Source organism: Aulonocara stuartgranti (genome assembly GCF_965226115.1).
Source record: "Aulonocara stuartgranti genome assembly, chromosome: 11".
NCBI lineage: Eukaryota > Metazoa > Chordata > Actinopteri > Cichliformes > Cichlidae > Aulonocara > Aulonocara stuartgranti.
Genome location: NC_138947.1, coordinates 7,416,542 through 7,433,486, shown reverse-complemented (window position 1 = coordinate 7,433,486; position 16,945 = coordinate 7,416,542). Strand labels below are relative to the sequence as shown.

The window sequence follows — 16,945 nt, the reverse complement described above, 5'->3', positions numbered from 1 at the left end:
CTGGAAATCATTTCATTTCTGTGCTCACCTGGTGTCTTTTGATGATGTCTTTGAGCTTACTAGCCTGTTTCTGCTCGATGTCTGGCGACAGGTAAACAGTGGGTCGAGTCAAGCAGTTATTCTACACATGAAGAAGGTTTAAGTTAGAGTCACGCAAAAAGTTGCTTTATAACAAAGCAAAAGTACAAAAACAAAAGTACACTCACTTATCTCTCAATGCAGTGATTACAGTTGAAGTTTTAAGGGACACTTGACAACATAAAAACACACCTTTACCTCATTTCCATACAACTGCATACAGTCAAAATCTGATACCTGCACACTGGCTAAATGGAATCTGAGCTTATTCATTTAAAATGTTAAAAGACTTTGAGTTACTGAAACTTACAATAATTTTAACAATAAAAACCCTGTATGCATTTTGAAAGTGTGAATGCCAGTTAAACACAACTGCAATATCTGAACTTCATAACTAGAATACACGAAGCCTAATTGAATTTTATTAAAGACTGCACTTTGATTAACAAATGTACTTAGAATAAACATAAGGAGAAGCTCGAGCATTAGGACTTTGTCCTGTACCTGGACCAGGTTCTTTTCAACATTTAAGAACATTTCCACGTTCCTGTCCATCCGGGAGGGATTCTGTAGGTCAAATCTTCGCCTGAGAATGACACAAAGCCACATGAATATTCAAATAATAACTCTGCATTTATTATGACTTTATGTGCAACTTCTATGCCCTACGCCATCCATGGACTGCTGAGATATTCAACTTGGGGGACAAATAAAGTCATTCAAGGTAGTACAATCACTGGGAACTGACACAAATGGTTATTTTTTTAACTCCATAAACCAACATCCTAAAATACAAGACCATTAAGATTTTTGCTTATCTTCAAAATGCACAACTGAGATAGTTTAAATTATATTTCTAAGACCAATGACTTCAAAAGGAGGGTTTAAGTTAATGATCAATGTCAGACCCATCTGCTCATACTAAGTTACACAAGTTAACTTACCAGCCTTGCTCGCTCTTAAACTTGTAGACAGATCCCAAAATGTGACAGAGAGCACCTCCTGCCTTGAAATCCAGGAAACACTTGGCCTGAAGATATGAGAAGAACCATAAGAACAGAACACTTTACCATTTGGGATTCAACTGTGATGGCGATTTTTGTAGAATGCAATGTTTGTATGCTTACAGGTAGCTTTGTAAGAGCAGGATTGTTGACTCTTCGCCCAAATGCGTCTTCCTGGAAATGCAGCAGTTGGACCACGAGACCTGCCAGGGATTTACTGGAGGGGGAGTCATTCTGGACGTACTGGAAGTAGGCACAAAAAAAAGTTATCAGTAACATGATAGCAATGGCACAGATTCCCATCTCATCTAGCAGTCTTTTTTTTTTTTAGCAAGTCAAGGTGGTCAAAAGACAGAAAAATACAACCTACAAGAGTTTAGATTTTTTTTTTGTACATGAATTAATTCCAAAGAAATGCTCAAAAGTCTGAGAATGGGCTTCTTCATTTGATAATAAGATAACTCTTTATTGTCATTGCACAGTCATTCATAGTACAATAGTACAATGAAATTGGAAAACTGTCCCACAACGACATTGCATACAACACAACATGACATAACACATCACAGTATCAAAACTTAAGTAATAAAAGGAAATAATAAAAAGAAGTCTGTTACCATGATATGAGCAGCCACAAGAGTCGTTTACTAGAGCTCTATTTCTGTTTTGTTTTGCTATACTAGTATTAAGCAGTGGGGTATAGATAAGTTAGTCCTGTAAAGAGGCTCATGCACCTCTCAGATGGCTTAAGTTATGACGGAGAGCATCATTAGCATGGTTATCAGCAGCTGGGAACATCATCACAAAGATAAGAGCAAGCCTCGCTCCAGAACATCCAATCATGAATTCATGAACCAAATAATATACAAACTATTGAGTAATGTTAAAAATACATTTGATTATTTTGAAATTCAAATGTTTCTTGGATCATTATGTTAAGTTGGTGGGGGACAAAACAACAGGGTGATATTCACAGGTGGGCAGACTTCAGCAGATGAGGTACTACAGGGTAGAACAGGAGGTTTGGCTACAGGAAGCAGAGATAAGAGTTACTGAAATAATTAGGCAGATTAGTCGAATATCAAAATAATTGTTAGTTGCAGCTCTAGAGAGTCAACAGACTAATGATTTTTGTTTAAACTTGTTATATCTTTTGCCTTGCATGGCGACAGGTTTCTGCTTAGACTGCCGTCCCTGATATCCAGGTCCTGTTACCAGCAGGACAAGAGGGATACCGTATTTTCACGACCATAAGGCGCACTTAAAAGTCTTAGAAAAGTGCGGCGCGCCCTATAGCGCGGTGCGCCCTATGTGTTGTAAGGAGGACGTAGTAGAGAACACCATGAGAACGTTAAAGGGTGAAGTGTGGGCGTTGATCGTATATACCGGGACAATCGCACATACCTGTATAAAAGAACAGGTATGTGCATTATGCAGGACATCGTTGTTTTAACAACCCTGAAAATGGCAAAGAGACACGCTTACGAAGCACAGTTTAAACTGAAGGCCATCAGCTATGCGGAGGAACATGGAAATCGAGCAGCGGCGAGAGAATTTAAGATTAACGAATCGATGGTTCGCAAATGGAGGAAGCTGGAAAACAAGCTCCGGCAGGTCAAGAAAACGCAGCTGAGTTTCCGCGGACATAAGGCGAGGTGGCTCGAGTTGGAGGAAAGACTCGAGCGGTGGATCATCGAGCAAAGAGCGAGCGGGAGAAGCGTTTCGACGGTCACCATTCGGCTAAAAGCAGTTTCACTAGCTGAAGAGATGAACATTGAACATTTCCAAGGAGGTCCGTCTTGGTGCTTTCGTTTTATGAAACGGTGCCATTTTTCCATCCGGACCAGGACTACGGTAGCGCAGCAACTTCCAGCGGATTATAAGGAAAAGCTGGCCATCTTCCACTCCTACTGCAGCAAACACATCGGCGACAAAAACATCCAGCCCAGCCACATCACAAACATGGACGAGGTCCCGCTCACTTTTGACATCCCGGTGAGTCACACTGTGGAGAAGAAGGGGACCAGCACGGTAGCGATACGCACAACGGGGCACGAAAAGTCTTCTTTTACTGTTGTGCTTAGCTGCCATGCTAATGGACAGAAACTGCCGCCTATGGTGATTTTTAAGCGAAAGACTTTGCCTAAAGAGAAGTTTCCAGCAGAAATCATCATTAAGGCAAATGAAAAGGGCTGGATGGATGAGGAAATGATGAAAGACTGGCTGAGGGAGGTGTATGTAAGGAGACCAGGTGGTTTTTTCCACGCATCACCATCGCTGTTGATCTGTGACTCTATGCGTGCCCATCTCACAGCCGATGTGAAAAAACTTGTGAAGCAAATGAACTGTGAGCTTGCTGTCATTCCGGGAGGCCTGACAAAGGAACTCCAACCGCTGGACATCGGTGTGAACCGCCCGTTCAAAGTAAGGCTGCGAGCGGCCTGGGAGCGATGGATGACCGGTGGAGACCACAGTTTCACTAAGAGTGGAAGGCAGCGCTGGGCGAGTTACGCCACAATTTGCCAATGGATTGTAGATGCTTGGGCTAACATGTCTGCTGGCACTGTTGTTCGAGCTTTCGCAAAAGCCGGCATCGTTTCCGAGGAGCCGCACGGCACGGAAAGTGACTCTGACGGTGAAGACAGTGAACCTGGCATGTTTGATGGAGATTTAGCGCAGCTGTTCAATTCAGACACAGAGGATGAGGACTTCGATGGGTTTGATTGATGATAAAAATGTGAGTACCAAACTCAGTTTTGCTCTTGCTTTATTTTTAAATATGCACACTTGTATGCTTGTGTGTTGTTGATGATGACGATTATTGGTAATAAAAATGTGAGTACCAAACTCAGTTTTGCTCCTGCTTTATTTTTAAATATGCACACTTGTATGCTTGTGTGTTGTTGATGATGACGATTACCGGCAATAGAAATGTGAGTAAGGTACCGAATTCAGGTTTGCTCCCGCTTTATTTTTAAAATACGCATACGGTACTTGTATGCGCCCTATGGTCCAGTGCGCCTTATGTGTGTGTTAAATACAGTAAGGGCACACATAACTGAGACTGCGCCTTTTAGCACAGTGTGCCTTATGGTCGTGAAAATACGGTAGTTGGATGCTATTTATTTCCTGATCTTTTTGCTCTAGAGAATCAATCTTGACCAAAAAAATTTAAAAATCAAGTCATGACTTTATCCTTTAAGGTTTAGCCAGTGCAAAATCAATGTAATCCAACGACAATGTTAGTGAATCCCATTTATATACTGTTGCATCACCAAATAATGACATAAGGTTTTAGTTGCTTATTTTAGATTTAGTCTATGCTAAGTTCATGCAACACAACAACTAAACACTGGCCAGAAAGATCACAGTCAACAGCAACAAAGTACATTTAAAGCTGGAAGACCTTCCACTGCTATATGGCCGCAAATAACTCACATAAATATCTTTGCAAAAAAAAAACAAAAAAACAACAACAACAACAACAAAACGGATGTATTTATTATTCTTAAAGGCAACTTTATTGAACAGTGGATATACTTAAAAAAAAGCCAAGTTTATATATGAAATATTGTAATATAAATCTGCGAGTAAACGCTGTATTCACAAGCCCTTATCTATGCCATTTCATTTGAATAATGTTTCTGCTATAACTTGAGCAGGCACAACGTGTTAGTGGTTTTGAATGAGAGCCTGACGTGACAAGAGGAGCACTCTTTGTTTGGCTAACTCAGTAGGCAAGTGCAACCTGCACGGTGTGCTATGCTGCTGTGTTGACAAAACTCAACACATTGACAGCATGGAACAGGACTGGGCCTGCAAACAGCACGCAGTGAAGTAGATAATGACCTTCTAAGTAAAGTACTTTTTAAGATGGCATAAAAAGAAAGCTGGGGTTTATTAAGCTAATATTATAATTTCTGCAGGGTATGTCCCGTGACTTACATACAGGTTAGCATCACGGGCCTTTTGAAAAACTAATAAGAAAGTCTGGTTTATCGTTATTTCTTTTTAATGAGAAACGTATTAAATACAAGTTAAAAAATTATACGCGGCTATGTGTCGCTCGTTTGTAAACATTTCCCCCCTGAGCGTCATATTAGTAGCAACATTGAATGGGCAGTTAGCGAGCTAACAATAGCTATTTGATAAACAAGAACTGATAACTCTTAACTGTTCAAGACAATGGGCAGTATACTGACGGTGAACTCCCAAACAAAATTATATATGAGCACTCTTAAAACTTAACTCTACTTAGCTCTGGGTGGCTGCAGCTAACTAAAATATGAGCGCCCCTTTGTGCTAGCGGGACGCGGGCCTTCATAGAAATCAATAGAGGAGCGGGCAGCTAGCTTACCTTCTTGTAGTGCTTTCCGATCCAGAGTCGCACCGTCTCCAGCTGGGATATCGTGTCTGAACTTTCCCAAAATTTCGCAGACGGACCACCATCTTTCTTTCGTCCCACTGCGGTTAAACCACCGACGGGGCCAGTGGTCGGTCCACCCGAGCCCGTTCCGCCTGCCGTTGTCGCCGCCGTCGCCATTGTGTGTTTTGTTCGCTGCGTTGTCTTTCTCCTCCACGGCGTCCCTCAGCGTGCAAGTTTTCGAATGACATTGCGCAGCCGCAAACGTGTTGAGTAATTTGAAGTCTCGCGAGCCTGAATATCAGATGGTCCATGGGAAATGTAGGCACCTGAGAAGGTTCCTCCTTTTTTTTTTTTTTTTGAAGTTAGTTTATGTTAAAAGTAAGATGGCGTATTGGGGCCATGGTATGTAAAATTAAAAAAATTTAAAAACGGGACCGGGTTGATATAATAACTTAATAATAGCCATTACAAGTAATTTGAGTACAAAACTATCAATTTCCAAAATTCAAGTCAAAAATGTCAAAAAACTTAAATTAAAATATTACATTTTTAAAGAAAAATCTTGCACTCTTTATGGTTATAAATTCACAAAACTAAGAGGGGAAAAAAGTTTGTTTTTTTAATCTAAGATTAATGTCTAAAATGTATTCATTCATTTGATTATCATCATTATTATTATATTACTCTTGTCTGTTGTTCTCATGTGGTTTGATACTTTTTCCTGCAACATACAGATTTGAATCTTCGTATGAACTTTTATAATCCAGTGAATGTGTTTTTGCCAACAAGATCCAAGTAGCCACATTATAGTAACAAAACACAATTTAAATTTTTTTTGGTGTTGCTTACAGATTTTTTTTTTCTGCTTTAACTACTCAAACATAATATGAGACTTATATGAGAGTTCAGTCTTACTTTTTTGGAGGGGGGGGTTTATATGTACTAAATTAGCACTTTTACTTTTCAAAGCTATTGTATGGTGCAATATAAATTAACTATTGTCATGTAATTTGATAGACAAAGTTGACTATTTGTGAGCAGCAGTCAGGATGGCGCCATCTTGTGGTGACACTTTTTTTTTTGCCTACCAGCTTTGGCCAGATTTAACCTCAAGAGAGATTATTTTTTGTCAGGTAATACAAGACTCTTTTCAGCTTAGTTTGTGCCTGTGTCTGTACAGAGCCAGGAGGTGGAGCAAGTTTACATGACTACACCGTGATGTAAATAAAACCTCAATAACATGTAGATTTCAGTATCTATCTATGTCTGTTCAAGAATAAGAGAATAAAGCTGTCTTCACATAGGTTTACTTCTTGTAAATAAAGTACATTAACATATAATCTAAAAGTTAAGAAAGTGTTTCCAAAAAGTGGTGAAATGATTATTTTATTTGATTTTATTTTTTATTGATTTACTTTATTTGTTTTTGGTTGAACACTACACTCTACACTACATTCTACTTTTCTCTAATTCTCTAATCTCTAGTCTAATTAAATCCACTAGTTAAAAAAAGTAGCTTGTTAAAACCCTTCACAAGTTTAATCGAGCACAAGAGATAAAAAATGTGTCACGTGCCCAGTAAAAGGGGTGTACTGTTTAAATCCCAGCTGAGCTGATAACGGCACTTTATGATACCGGTACTGGGAATTTCAAACCCCAGCTGATAAATATCTGGTAGATTAGTGAGCAAAATCCTTTATATTCAACAGAAAAACCTGTACACGAATCACAGGGAGTGGAACAGGAGCTCTTTTTTTGCTCCAAGCACATTAGCACGGCCCTATAAATGAGAAGAAATTACAATAGTGTGGTATTTTCAGCATAACGTTTCAGATTTTGCTTATATTTGTTGAAAACTGAATAAACCAGAAGCGAGTCAGTTCATTACTAAGGTTGGGGTCGGATTTACTTTTGGATTTAACCCACTTGAGATTGACTTGAGTATATGAAACCCATTTAACTTTTTTGAGAAATGTTTTTCCTCTTGTTTTTATTATTCTTGCCAGTTTTTCTATTTTTCACTTTTTCTTTTTAAGTTTTAATACGCATGGTACCATAAACCTTAGAGCTAGCCTGCATTTACCAATGCTTTTTTACAAAAACATCAGAAGCTCCCAATGCCCTATTTTGTTTGGTAACTGAAATGAGCCTTATCTCTACAAGTAAAAGGACAAAGTCCTCGGTGGGTTATTGATAAACAAAGCTCATGTGCCCTGGTTGGATGTGAATATAAGTAACAATCCTTAACAGCAGCTCCTCATCTGATTATAAGGTATGTAGTTTTTATTTAAAGACGTAAAATATTCTCTAAGGGGGTTAAGAGGGCCACTGTTTGTTTTTACTTCACATAAATGTGTTTTATTTTTGTTTAAATTTAGTTTAGAGTTTAAAAAATATGCAAGTTGGGGTGAATTCAAGCACATTTCCCAAATGTATTTTATTTTCTCAGTGTGAACAGTAGCAACAATGAAACACATTCCATCACTGGTTTTGCTCCTTCTCCTGGGAATGTCCTCAGCACGCACCTATCGTAAGTATGATCTGGGTATATATGGACTCTTTTTTTAAGGAAAAGTAGTTATATGTAGGGCTGCTCGATTATGGCAAAAATGATAATCACGATTATTTTCACTGAAATTGAGATCTCGATTATTTGACGATTATTATTTAACAATAACAATGTATTGAATAATGACTTTAAAGATTGTCAAAAATAATATAAAATAGCAGAGGTGTGGACTCGAGTCACATGACTTGGACTCGAGTCAGACTCGAGTCATTAATTTTATAACTTTAGACTTGACTTGAAAAAATGTTCTAAGACTTGTGACTTGACTTGGACTTTTACACCAATGACTTGGGACTTGAATTGGACTTGAACCGGTTTACTTGAAAAGACTTGATATTTTACCCCAAATATAAAATTTAACATGCATATTATATAGAGATTGAAAATGTGACGTCATTCACGGGTAGAACCGCAAAGGATTCTGGGAACTCGTGGCAAGCGGTACTACCGCACGCAGGCTTTCAATTAAAATCAGTTATACAGCGATAAAAAGAAACACAAAAATGTCAAGAAGCTGTTGTATTATTAACTGCAATAGCCGGTCGCATGACAGCCACGGGAAGCCGACGGGTAAAGAGATCGGTTGTTATCGGATTACGTCGTTGAAGAGAAATTGTTCGAGCCATGTTTCCGAAGTAACAAAGACGCGACGGGTGGCCTGGATTGCAGCCATTCAAAGATCAAATATAACGTCCCAGAACACTCCAGCTCACAGGTTAGTCTGCTCCAAGCATTTACACAAAGGTCAGTGTTTTTTAGTAGTTAATACGTCATTTTTCTTAACATAATTGGTGATATAGGTTACAAGCAAGTCTGGCGCTGAACAGAAATTGTCGCGCTATGCTCCTGTGTTTATTGTGCATAAATAGTGAATTGTCCTGACACAATATTGCGTTTCGCTTCTGTTATTATGGTACATTGACAAAAACATATACTTTTATTCACAGGATAAAACAGGTTTTTTGTATCACTAATTGCCCAGTACGATTACAGCATACAGTATTATTGTCACTGCTACATTTCTGTGATGGGTACCAGAAATTATTTCCACTACTAATTAATTACTGTTGAGCTCAAAGGTCCTATTAATAAACTGTTAAGGAATGTCTATTTATGACGACAATTTGTGAGACTGGTAAACTTATGATACGTACGATGGTCTTTACTTTCTACACGGTGCATTTCAAGGTCCTGCACCCATCCGTCGGTAAACTGTACCTGGGCTTGTTGCAGTGACCTGAAGTTACTAAACTTCATGAGTGTATACACTCACTCCAAGAACCGTATGATTATCATACGGTGCATATAAATATGCTAAGATGAGATAGCTGACTTCATCTAACTAGCAAATGTTGTCCAGGCTACGTTGGTGATGCAGTTTTTTTTAATATGTATGATATTTTTGTCATGCGATTTTAAAGCTGGTCCTACAACCGCATCCAAGAATAACATGCAGCTTATCTCAGAACTGTCGGTGAAAATTATTCTTGGAGCTAGGTTTAATTGAGCTGCATTTTAAAGAGGTGCAATTTCACAATTTGTGTATATTTTCTAAGTTCACTATTTTGTCATGTGTTGAGAAAAACACAGATTTAAAAATTACATGGTCTAATATTTACATTTAGCATATAACTGCAACATTATTTTTTCGTTGTTTTTTTTTTTTTAAAGACTCGAAAGGACTTGAAATTCAAAGTTTCAGACTTGTGACTTGACTCGGACTTTTACACCAGTGATTTGAGACTCGACTCTGACTTGCCTGACATTACTTGAGACTTGACTTGAGACTTGAGGATAAAGACTTGAGACTTACTTGAGACTTGCAAAACAATGACTTGGTCCCACCTCTGTAAAATAGTGCAAATACTGATAACAGTGCAAATGTTTGCAATATAAAAAAATAAATGAAAAATGTAAACATCTATTTTGAGTGAACTTTGCAGTGTTGCTCTGTGGTGCAGCTACGACACTGTAGCAAAGTTTACACACTGTGTCTACTTGATCCACGTCTGACTCCGCGAACCCATAATGTTTCCACACCACTGAAGTTTTTTTTACCTCTCTTTTCAACCAACAGCAGTCACTCTCCTCTCCAAATAACTTCTGCTTAGCTTTCCGAGCTTCCCTCGGGTCCTCTTAATCAGCGGTCCCAAACCCCCGGGCCTCGGACCGGTACCGGTCCGTGAGTCGTTTGGTACCGGGCCGCGAGAGTTGAGGCTCAGGTGTGAAATGTATAGTTTTCAGGGTTTTTATCGGTTTTTAGCGTTATTTTGTTATCATTTTTTATCATTTACTCGGTTTTCCTGGGTCTTTTCACGTGTGTTATGAATAAATTTTCTTTTTTTTCGGTACCGGTACTAGTTTTATTTTGTTGTATTTATCCGCGACACCTTAAAGGGCCGGTCCATGAAAATATTGTCGGGCATAAACCGGTCCGTGGCGCAAAAAAGGTTGGAGACCGCTGCTCTGACACGTGTTCGAAATGCGGAGAGGTGCGCTCGATTTGTCACACGGAGCAGCGCGAGAGTAAAGCACGAGGGAGGGGCTAATAATCGGCTCAGTCATTTTTAATGATCGTTGAAAGCCCAGATCGTAATTTAGATTAAAATTCGATTAATTGAGCAGCCCTAGTTATATGTAAAAGATAGTGATGTGAAAATGACAATGATAAACTCATTGCCTCTTATAAGAGGCAATGAGTTTATCATCAGGTAGAGATAGAGAGTGAAGAAGTATAACAGAAACTTAACAGAGTATAATGTGTTAAGTTATTTGCAGTTACTGCAGTTTTTGTTTAGAGCTGGATGCATTATGTAAGTAATGCATCCAGCAACATCAGTGTCTTACATAACATGTAAGACAATAATACTTCCAAAAAACACATGAAGGAGTCAGTTTTTTAGTTTCTACAGTAAGAACTTTCTTTTGAACCATTCTTTTGGCTCACCAAGTTCAGCATCCTATGTAATCATTTTAAATCATGGGTAGACTTTGCTGACTAAGCAAACTAACCAGCAGTTGTGTTTGCTGATAATTGTGCATCTCTACCAAATATGCCTATCCAAATATGTTCATATACTACAGTCACTGTATTACTGTAAACAGAGTTATCAAGCTACGTGAGGAAGTAACTAAATGAGGTACATTTGGATGGGTGCTCATTTTCAGCTGCTTGCTTGAATGCATGTCCTTTCATGATATCTTTCATTTGCATTATGCTATTGCCAGAAAATGTGGCCCTGCGTGGCAAAGCAACCCAGTCAACCTGTATGAGTACGGTATTGTCGGCTGCCTACGCTGCAATTGATGGAAACCGTGATTCTGACCTTCGCCATGGATCATGCTCGCACACCGATCAACAGACTGACCCCTGGTGGAGAGTGGACTTGCTTGAGTCCTACATTGTCACTTCCCTCACCATCACCAACAGAGGAGACTGCTGTCATGAAGAGCTCAACGGGCTGGAGATCTACATAGGCAACTCTTTGAATAATGATGGCTTAAATAACCCAAAGTTAGTAAATATAGAGCAATAAGGAATTACCAACAACACTGTGATTCTTTGTCTTTTGTTCTGGTTATCCTGTTTTGGCATTTTACTCATTTTTACCTTTGCAGTGTTTGTTTATTGCTGTTTTCCTGAACGGCAACAGGAGAGGTTGCTGTAGGACTGACATTGTTAGATGCCCATATTCTTTTTATTGGCACTCCCTACAATAGATTCCTATATTAAATCATTCCATTATATATTGAAATAGAGAATATTAAGTTACAGTTTTTGTCAATTTTGTCAGCACAACACAAGAAGAATAAAGTGAAAGAAGTGCCAATGACTCTGTGAGTATTGTGCTATAGTTATGGAGTGCTTACAGTTTAAAAAAAAAGAAAAAAAAGAAATACCAGTATGAAAACTGAGAGTACAGCAGGCACCTGTCTTAAAGGCCTATTCACTCACTCCAATCTCCTCTCTGTGCCATGTCTGTGGCTCTGGAGCTACCAGCAAATTTAACTAATTAAAAATGATCACGCTGACTATCATATGTTCTGATATTTGCTGCCATGGTAAATTGTATTTTCTCACACATTTCTTGTTAGGGTTGGAAAAATTTCTGAAGTTGGTGCAGGCAAATCCTACACTGTGAATTTCGCTGGTCGTGTGGAGGGGCGTTATGTAACTTTGACTCTTCCTGGTTCAGAAAGGATCCTCGCACTCTGTGAAGTGGAAGTCTACGGATATCACGCTCCAACTGGTGAGAATTTGAACTACTACATGAGTAAATGTGCACGGTATGCAGCTATATTGCCAAACTCCGGTATCCAGAGTTTCAAGCTGATATTAAAGCAGTTTAACAATAGATATATGAAGTGCAATAAAGTTTAAACAATTTCAAATAGAAACGTGAAAAAAAAACACCCAGTACTTTATTTCCTAAAAAAAGCTGCAAAGCCAGCACGTCATTAGTGTTCATCACTGTAACCATGACGACAAAGAGTTTGCTTCATGAATTTTCTTTTATTTAAAAGAAATTAAAAGAAATGTTTTTTCTTTTATTTATGTAACTGCTGATATTTATTTAGACTGCTTGCTTCCTATTGATTTCTCTGAACTAACTTCAGTAACGCCTTTATCCACACTATCAATATATCTACTAGTCCACATTCCTACAAAGAACTCTTATCATTAATCAGTGCTTTGATTTTAAATATGATCAGTTAATCTGTATTAAGAGGCTAAAGGCTTTTAAGGTGGAAGTAATTAAATCATTAATTCAGAAGCTTTTACTTATTCCAGCTTTCTTGTCCAGCCTAAAAAGGAAAAAGAAAAGGTTCATAATTCAGCAAAGCATAGAAAGGACTAGCAAAGGTTACCAATGATCTCTTTATTGTCTCTGGGATTGGGTTCATCTCTGTACTTGTGTATTGCTAGACGTCACTGCAGCATTTGATAACTCTGAATAAAACATTTTACAAAAGTAACTTCATATTTCCTAGAATACAATATATGTACAATATGTAAATACAATGTGTTGAAATTTTAAACAGGAAGAAAAGGAGAAGTCTATTGATTACTAGGTAGGGGGAAGGGGGGAGGGATTAAATAAGTTTAGGCTTACTTCTTTTTGAACATGAAAGTTTTTTGTAGTTGTAGTTGGTTTGTTTTCCTTTTGTAATGCTTTGTTTGTCTCTTTTTATTTCTCTGTTGTTACACCTTTTTTTAAACATGTTCATAATAAAGATTCAATTCAATAGTTATCCTAAACTGTTCATATAAACAAGTAAACAGTTTTTCGCTCACAGAAAAGTTCAATTAGGGATTGTTATCAGAAGTCAGAGCATATATATTTTCACTGCTGTGCAGTTATATTTATGTTTGGAACCAGATGATACAAATTGGTTTCTTAAACTACAGGTATGTTTTCAAGACTGGATGAAAGGTCCTCCATTACAACCATTTGCAGCACTGAGCCTTGTTCTGCCAGTGGTTTCTTCCTGTTAAAAGGGTGTTTTTTTTTCCTTCCCACGTTCACCAAGGCTTGCTCAAAGGGGCTTGTATGACTGCTGTGATTCTCTCTCTGATACTGTAGGGGGTTTACTCTACAATATAAAGCACACTGAGATATTGTGATTACTATTATTATGAATTGTGGCTATGTAATTAAAGCTGATTTGAATTAAAATCATCCTGGGAAAAGTGTTAGGCAGGTTAGAGGGGAAGCTGTGTGTGCACTCCAGACCCAAACTGGACAAGTGGCGTGGCTCTAGCAATAAAGTGAAAGCTGCAATCTTCGATTCTAATGAAAACATAGATGAGCTTGAAAGGAAGGCTCTAGATTTACTGGTAAATATATGCCCAAACCCTCACCCATGGCCACGAGCTTTGGGTAGTGATCAGAACAATCAAACTGCAGATACGAAGAGCTTCCTCTGTGGGGTACCTGGGGTCAGCCTTAGTTATACAGTGTGGAGCTCATTTGAGAGGGGCTAAACGTAAAGTCGCTACTCCTCCACATGAAAAGGAGTCAGTTAAGGTGGTTTGGCATCTGACTTGGATGCCTCCTTGGTGGCTGGTAGGTGTAATCAGTGAAGGCAGATGGAATGACCTCCCTGAGCCTGGTTCTGTGCAGAGTCTCTTTGTATGAAGAGAGAGTTCTTCTTTCCCACCGTTGACAAGTGTTTTCTTATGTTGGATCACCTGATTGTTGGGGTTTTATCTCGGGTATTTTAGACTTTTTACCTTATAATAAAAATAATTTTAAAGTAAATGTTTCTCTATAGATAAAACTGAATTGAAAAATGTAATTGAATCTAATGCATTTCTTGACGCCGAAACATGATTATTGACAAGACATCAATGTTTAATTTTTTTTTCATGAATTTGTTCTTTTGCAGGAGAAAATCTTGCACTTCAAGGAAAAGCCTCACAGTCCTCACTCTATACAATTGGTATTGCCTATAATGCCATAGATGGAAATTATAACGGCATATGGGGTGGGGCATCATGCACTCATACCAAACCTGACTTCAGTCCCTGGTGGCGACTCGATCTGCGCAAAACCCATAAAGTTTTTTCTGTTAAGGTACTGAATGTAATAGATTCTCTCCCAGAACGACTAAATGGCGCCGAGATCCGCATCGGAGATTCTCTTGAAAACAATGGCAACTATAATCCCAGGTACAATGCACACTAAAAACTGCAACTTTAATAGAAATTAAATTAATTACAAACTGGAACTATAGGGACATTTGCATCTTCCAAAACTGATGAGAGCAAATTTATTGTACAGCAGTGTGTTGATAAAATACAAATCATAAATGTGAACCATATTCAGGTTAATGTGGGAGTCCAAATAAATGAGGTAAAGAATATTAGTCCTCTTAAAGGAAAATACCAAAATCCAAACAGAAAATGAGTATGAACAAAAATTTCTGTGATTCCACTCATAGAAAGCAAGAACCTTATCTGACTTAATTTGCCCAATATCACCTTCAGGGTTGTCAAATTTTGCAGCTCCACACTGCCAAGTGAAGAATCCAATGTGAAACGCCCTGGTAAACGTCTTGGGTTAACCAAATAATCTCTGCTTCTTCTGCCAGGTGTGCTGTGATCTCAAGCATCCCAGGAGGTTCCATTCAAGAGTTCCACTGTAACGCAAGTGACGGGATGGGGATGGATGGCCGCTATGTTAACATAGTCATCCCTGGAAGACATGAATACCTGACTCTGTGTGAGGTGGAAGTGTATGGCTCTGTCCTCGATTAGCTGTAAAGCTTGTGAAGAATAACTGTGCAAGGTTTCTCTTACAGTTTTAGATACACAGTAACTCGAAAATGTTTTCCCAAATTCATAGGGTACGGAAGCATAGACCTGCCACCCAAAAGAAAAATAGAGCTATATTACGTTATAACGTGAAAACTTTATTGTTCTAAAAATATACTTTTCACGTTTGAACAACATAATATCACGTTATTACAATATACATAATTATCACGTTCGTACAATATAATATTTATATTGTAAGAACGTAAAAGTTTTTTTGTTTGAAGTTTTCTCTTTATCATGGTTTTTACCTTACAATCTAAAGCACCGTAATATGGAACGCCAGGACTGCCATAATGAATTAATTAAATACACCATTAAATAATTAATTAAATGTGGCAATAATTAATTAAACGTGGCAATAATTAATTAGATAAATGTTTACAACACATTTAATTAGTTAATTATTGACACATTTGATTAATTATTGACACATTTAATTCATTATTGACATATTTAATTAATTAATAAGACATTTAAATAATTATTGACAGTTTTAATTAATTATTTAATGATTTATTTATTTAATTCGTTTTGGCACTTTTTGTCCCCTTCATGTCCGGCCTTGAAATCATTTTATCTGTCAGCCTCACCCATCAAACTAAGTGGGCGGGGTTAACGGTGCCACTGCAGCTTCTCTAACATTTGATTGGTTGCCGTGCAAAGTTAAGTCAAGACAGGTCGATCCTAGATAATCGATTGCTTGTGTGGACTTGGGGCAGCCAGGTATCCCAGAATGTATTTCAAATCACAGGCAGCAATGGTGGTGCTGGTGTAAAGTTTTAAAATACCCCGTTTTTTTGTCACGAACTACACTTTTAACAGTGTTTTAGCCGCGAATGTAGTGGCATAATCTTCACGTCTGGTCAGGTTGTCAACATAGAACATGTTTGCAAAAGTGCTCAGATGTTTTCAGAGATGTCACTAGCTCTGCTAACAGTCAGCATGCAGAGTGTACCGAGCTCACAGCCCCGGTGATCCAGCTTAACTGTTTTTCTTTTTGTTTTGTTTTTGTTTTGTTTTTTTGAGGGGGGGGGTTTACGTTAACCGGTTTGTTCACATATTCCACTCTCCGTGTTCCACATGTTGCATTCACAGATTCTCGTTTTCACCGAACATCGTCTCTTTCCGCCTGGTCATAGCTGAACTGGCCACCGGTGGGCCGATGTGATTTTTCGTTTTTATGGGCCGATCTTTTTTTGTTTTTGTTTTTCCATAACGGTATAAACACTGAAAAGTGGTGGATTGGCCAGATGCTGGGAGATGTGTAAAAATAACTCAGTTGTTTGGTGGTGGCTATTGCGGAGCTTCCACAGATTCAGTAACATTAGCAAGTGGTGGAGGCCAGCAGGGGAGACAGGAGGAGGAGAGCCCCGAGGCGGCTGCCGGTCCGAGTGTCAGGTGAACTGAACTTCAGGTAAGAAGTTATGACCTGCAGTCTATCTGGGTCAGATATAAACCAAGTTTAGTTTATTTTCGTTATGCTGACTTTTTACAGTCAGTTATAATAACTCATACTGTGTACTAGCTAGCATGACGGAGTTTTCATCAGCATTGTTGTAGCGAACTTTAAGGTTAGTTAGTAGAGTTGCCAACCCTCCCGTAAAAAG

The 16,945-nt window shown here is 38.5% G+C and overlaps 2 protein-coding genes across 7 annotated transcripts in view; one reads left to right on the top strand and one right to left on the bottom strand.

The window, feature by feature from the left end:
- The window catches only part of smarcc1a (SWI/SNF related BAF chromatin remodeling complex subunit C1a), a 28,775-nt gene extending 23,071 nt beyond the window's left edge, over window positions 1-5,704 (bottom strand). The window contains exons 1-5 of one of the 2 annotated variants that reach the window (XM_082552754.1): window positions 5,440-5,704; window positions 1,206-1,325; window positions 1,023-1,108; window positions 583-664; window positions 29-121 (exon numbers count right to left, since the gene is read on the bottom strand). In XM_082552754.1, coding sequence (XP_082408880.1) covers window positions 29-121; window positions 583-664; window positions 1,023-1,108; window positions 1,206-1,325; window positions 5,440-5,625 — 567 coding nt within the window. In that variant the 5' untranslated portion in view covers window positions 5,626-5,704. The remainder of the gene's footprint in view (window positions 1-28; window positions 122-582; window positions 665-1,022; window positions 1,109-1,205; window positions 1,326-5,439) is intronic. The other variant, XM_082552753.1, reaches the window with a different exon arrangement.
- On the top strand, window positions 4,794-15,504 carry LOC309717877 (fucolectin-like). Of its 5 annotated transcripts, XM_082552760.1 has the most exons (6): window positions 7,686-7,720; window positions 7,898-7,978; window positions 11,246-11,531; window positions 12,113-12,267; window positions 14,408-14,690; window positions 15,113-15,504. In XM_082552760.1, the coding sequence occupies exons 2-6, from the start codon at window positions 7,915-7,917 to the stop codon at window positions 15,276-15,278; spliced, it is 954 nt and encodes a 317-aa protein (XP_082408886.1). In that variant the 5' UTR covers window positions 7,686-7,720; window positions 7,898-7,914; the 3' UTR covers window positions 15,279-15,504. The 5 variants fall into 5 exon arrangements, with proteins under 5 accessions (XP_082408888.1, XP_082408885.1, XP_082408887.1 ...); XM_082552762.1 differs by lacking the exons at window positions 7,686-7,720; window positions 7,898-7,978 and adding an exon at window positions 4,794-4,938; XM_082552759.1 differs by having other exon boundaries at window positions 5,906-7,978.
- Window positions 15,505-16,945: the final 1,441 nt, after the last annotated feature.

Bases quoted from the DNA above. Each gene is read 5' to 3' on its own strand.
- LOC309717877 (XM_082552759.1), top strand. From the start codon at position 7,915: ATGAAACACATTCCATCACTGGTTTTGCTCCTTCTCCTGGGAATGTCC. The intron at 11,532-12,112 runs GTTAGTAAATAT...ATTTCTTGTTAG, and splicing joins GATGGCTTAAATAACCCAAA to GGTTGGAAAAATTTCTGAAG. The intron at 12,268-14,407 runs GTGAGAATTTGA...GTTCTTTTGCAG, and splicing joins CGGATATCACGCTCCAACTG to GAGAAAATCTTGCACTTCAA.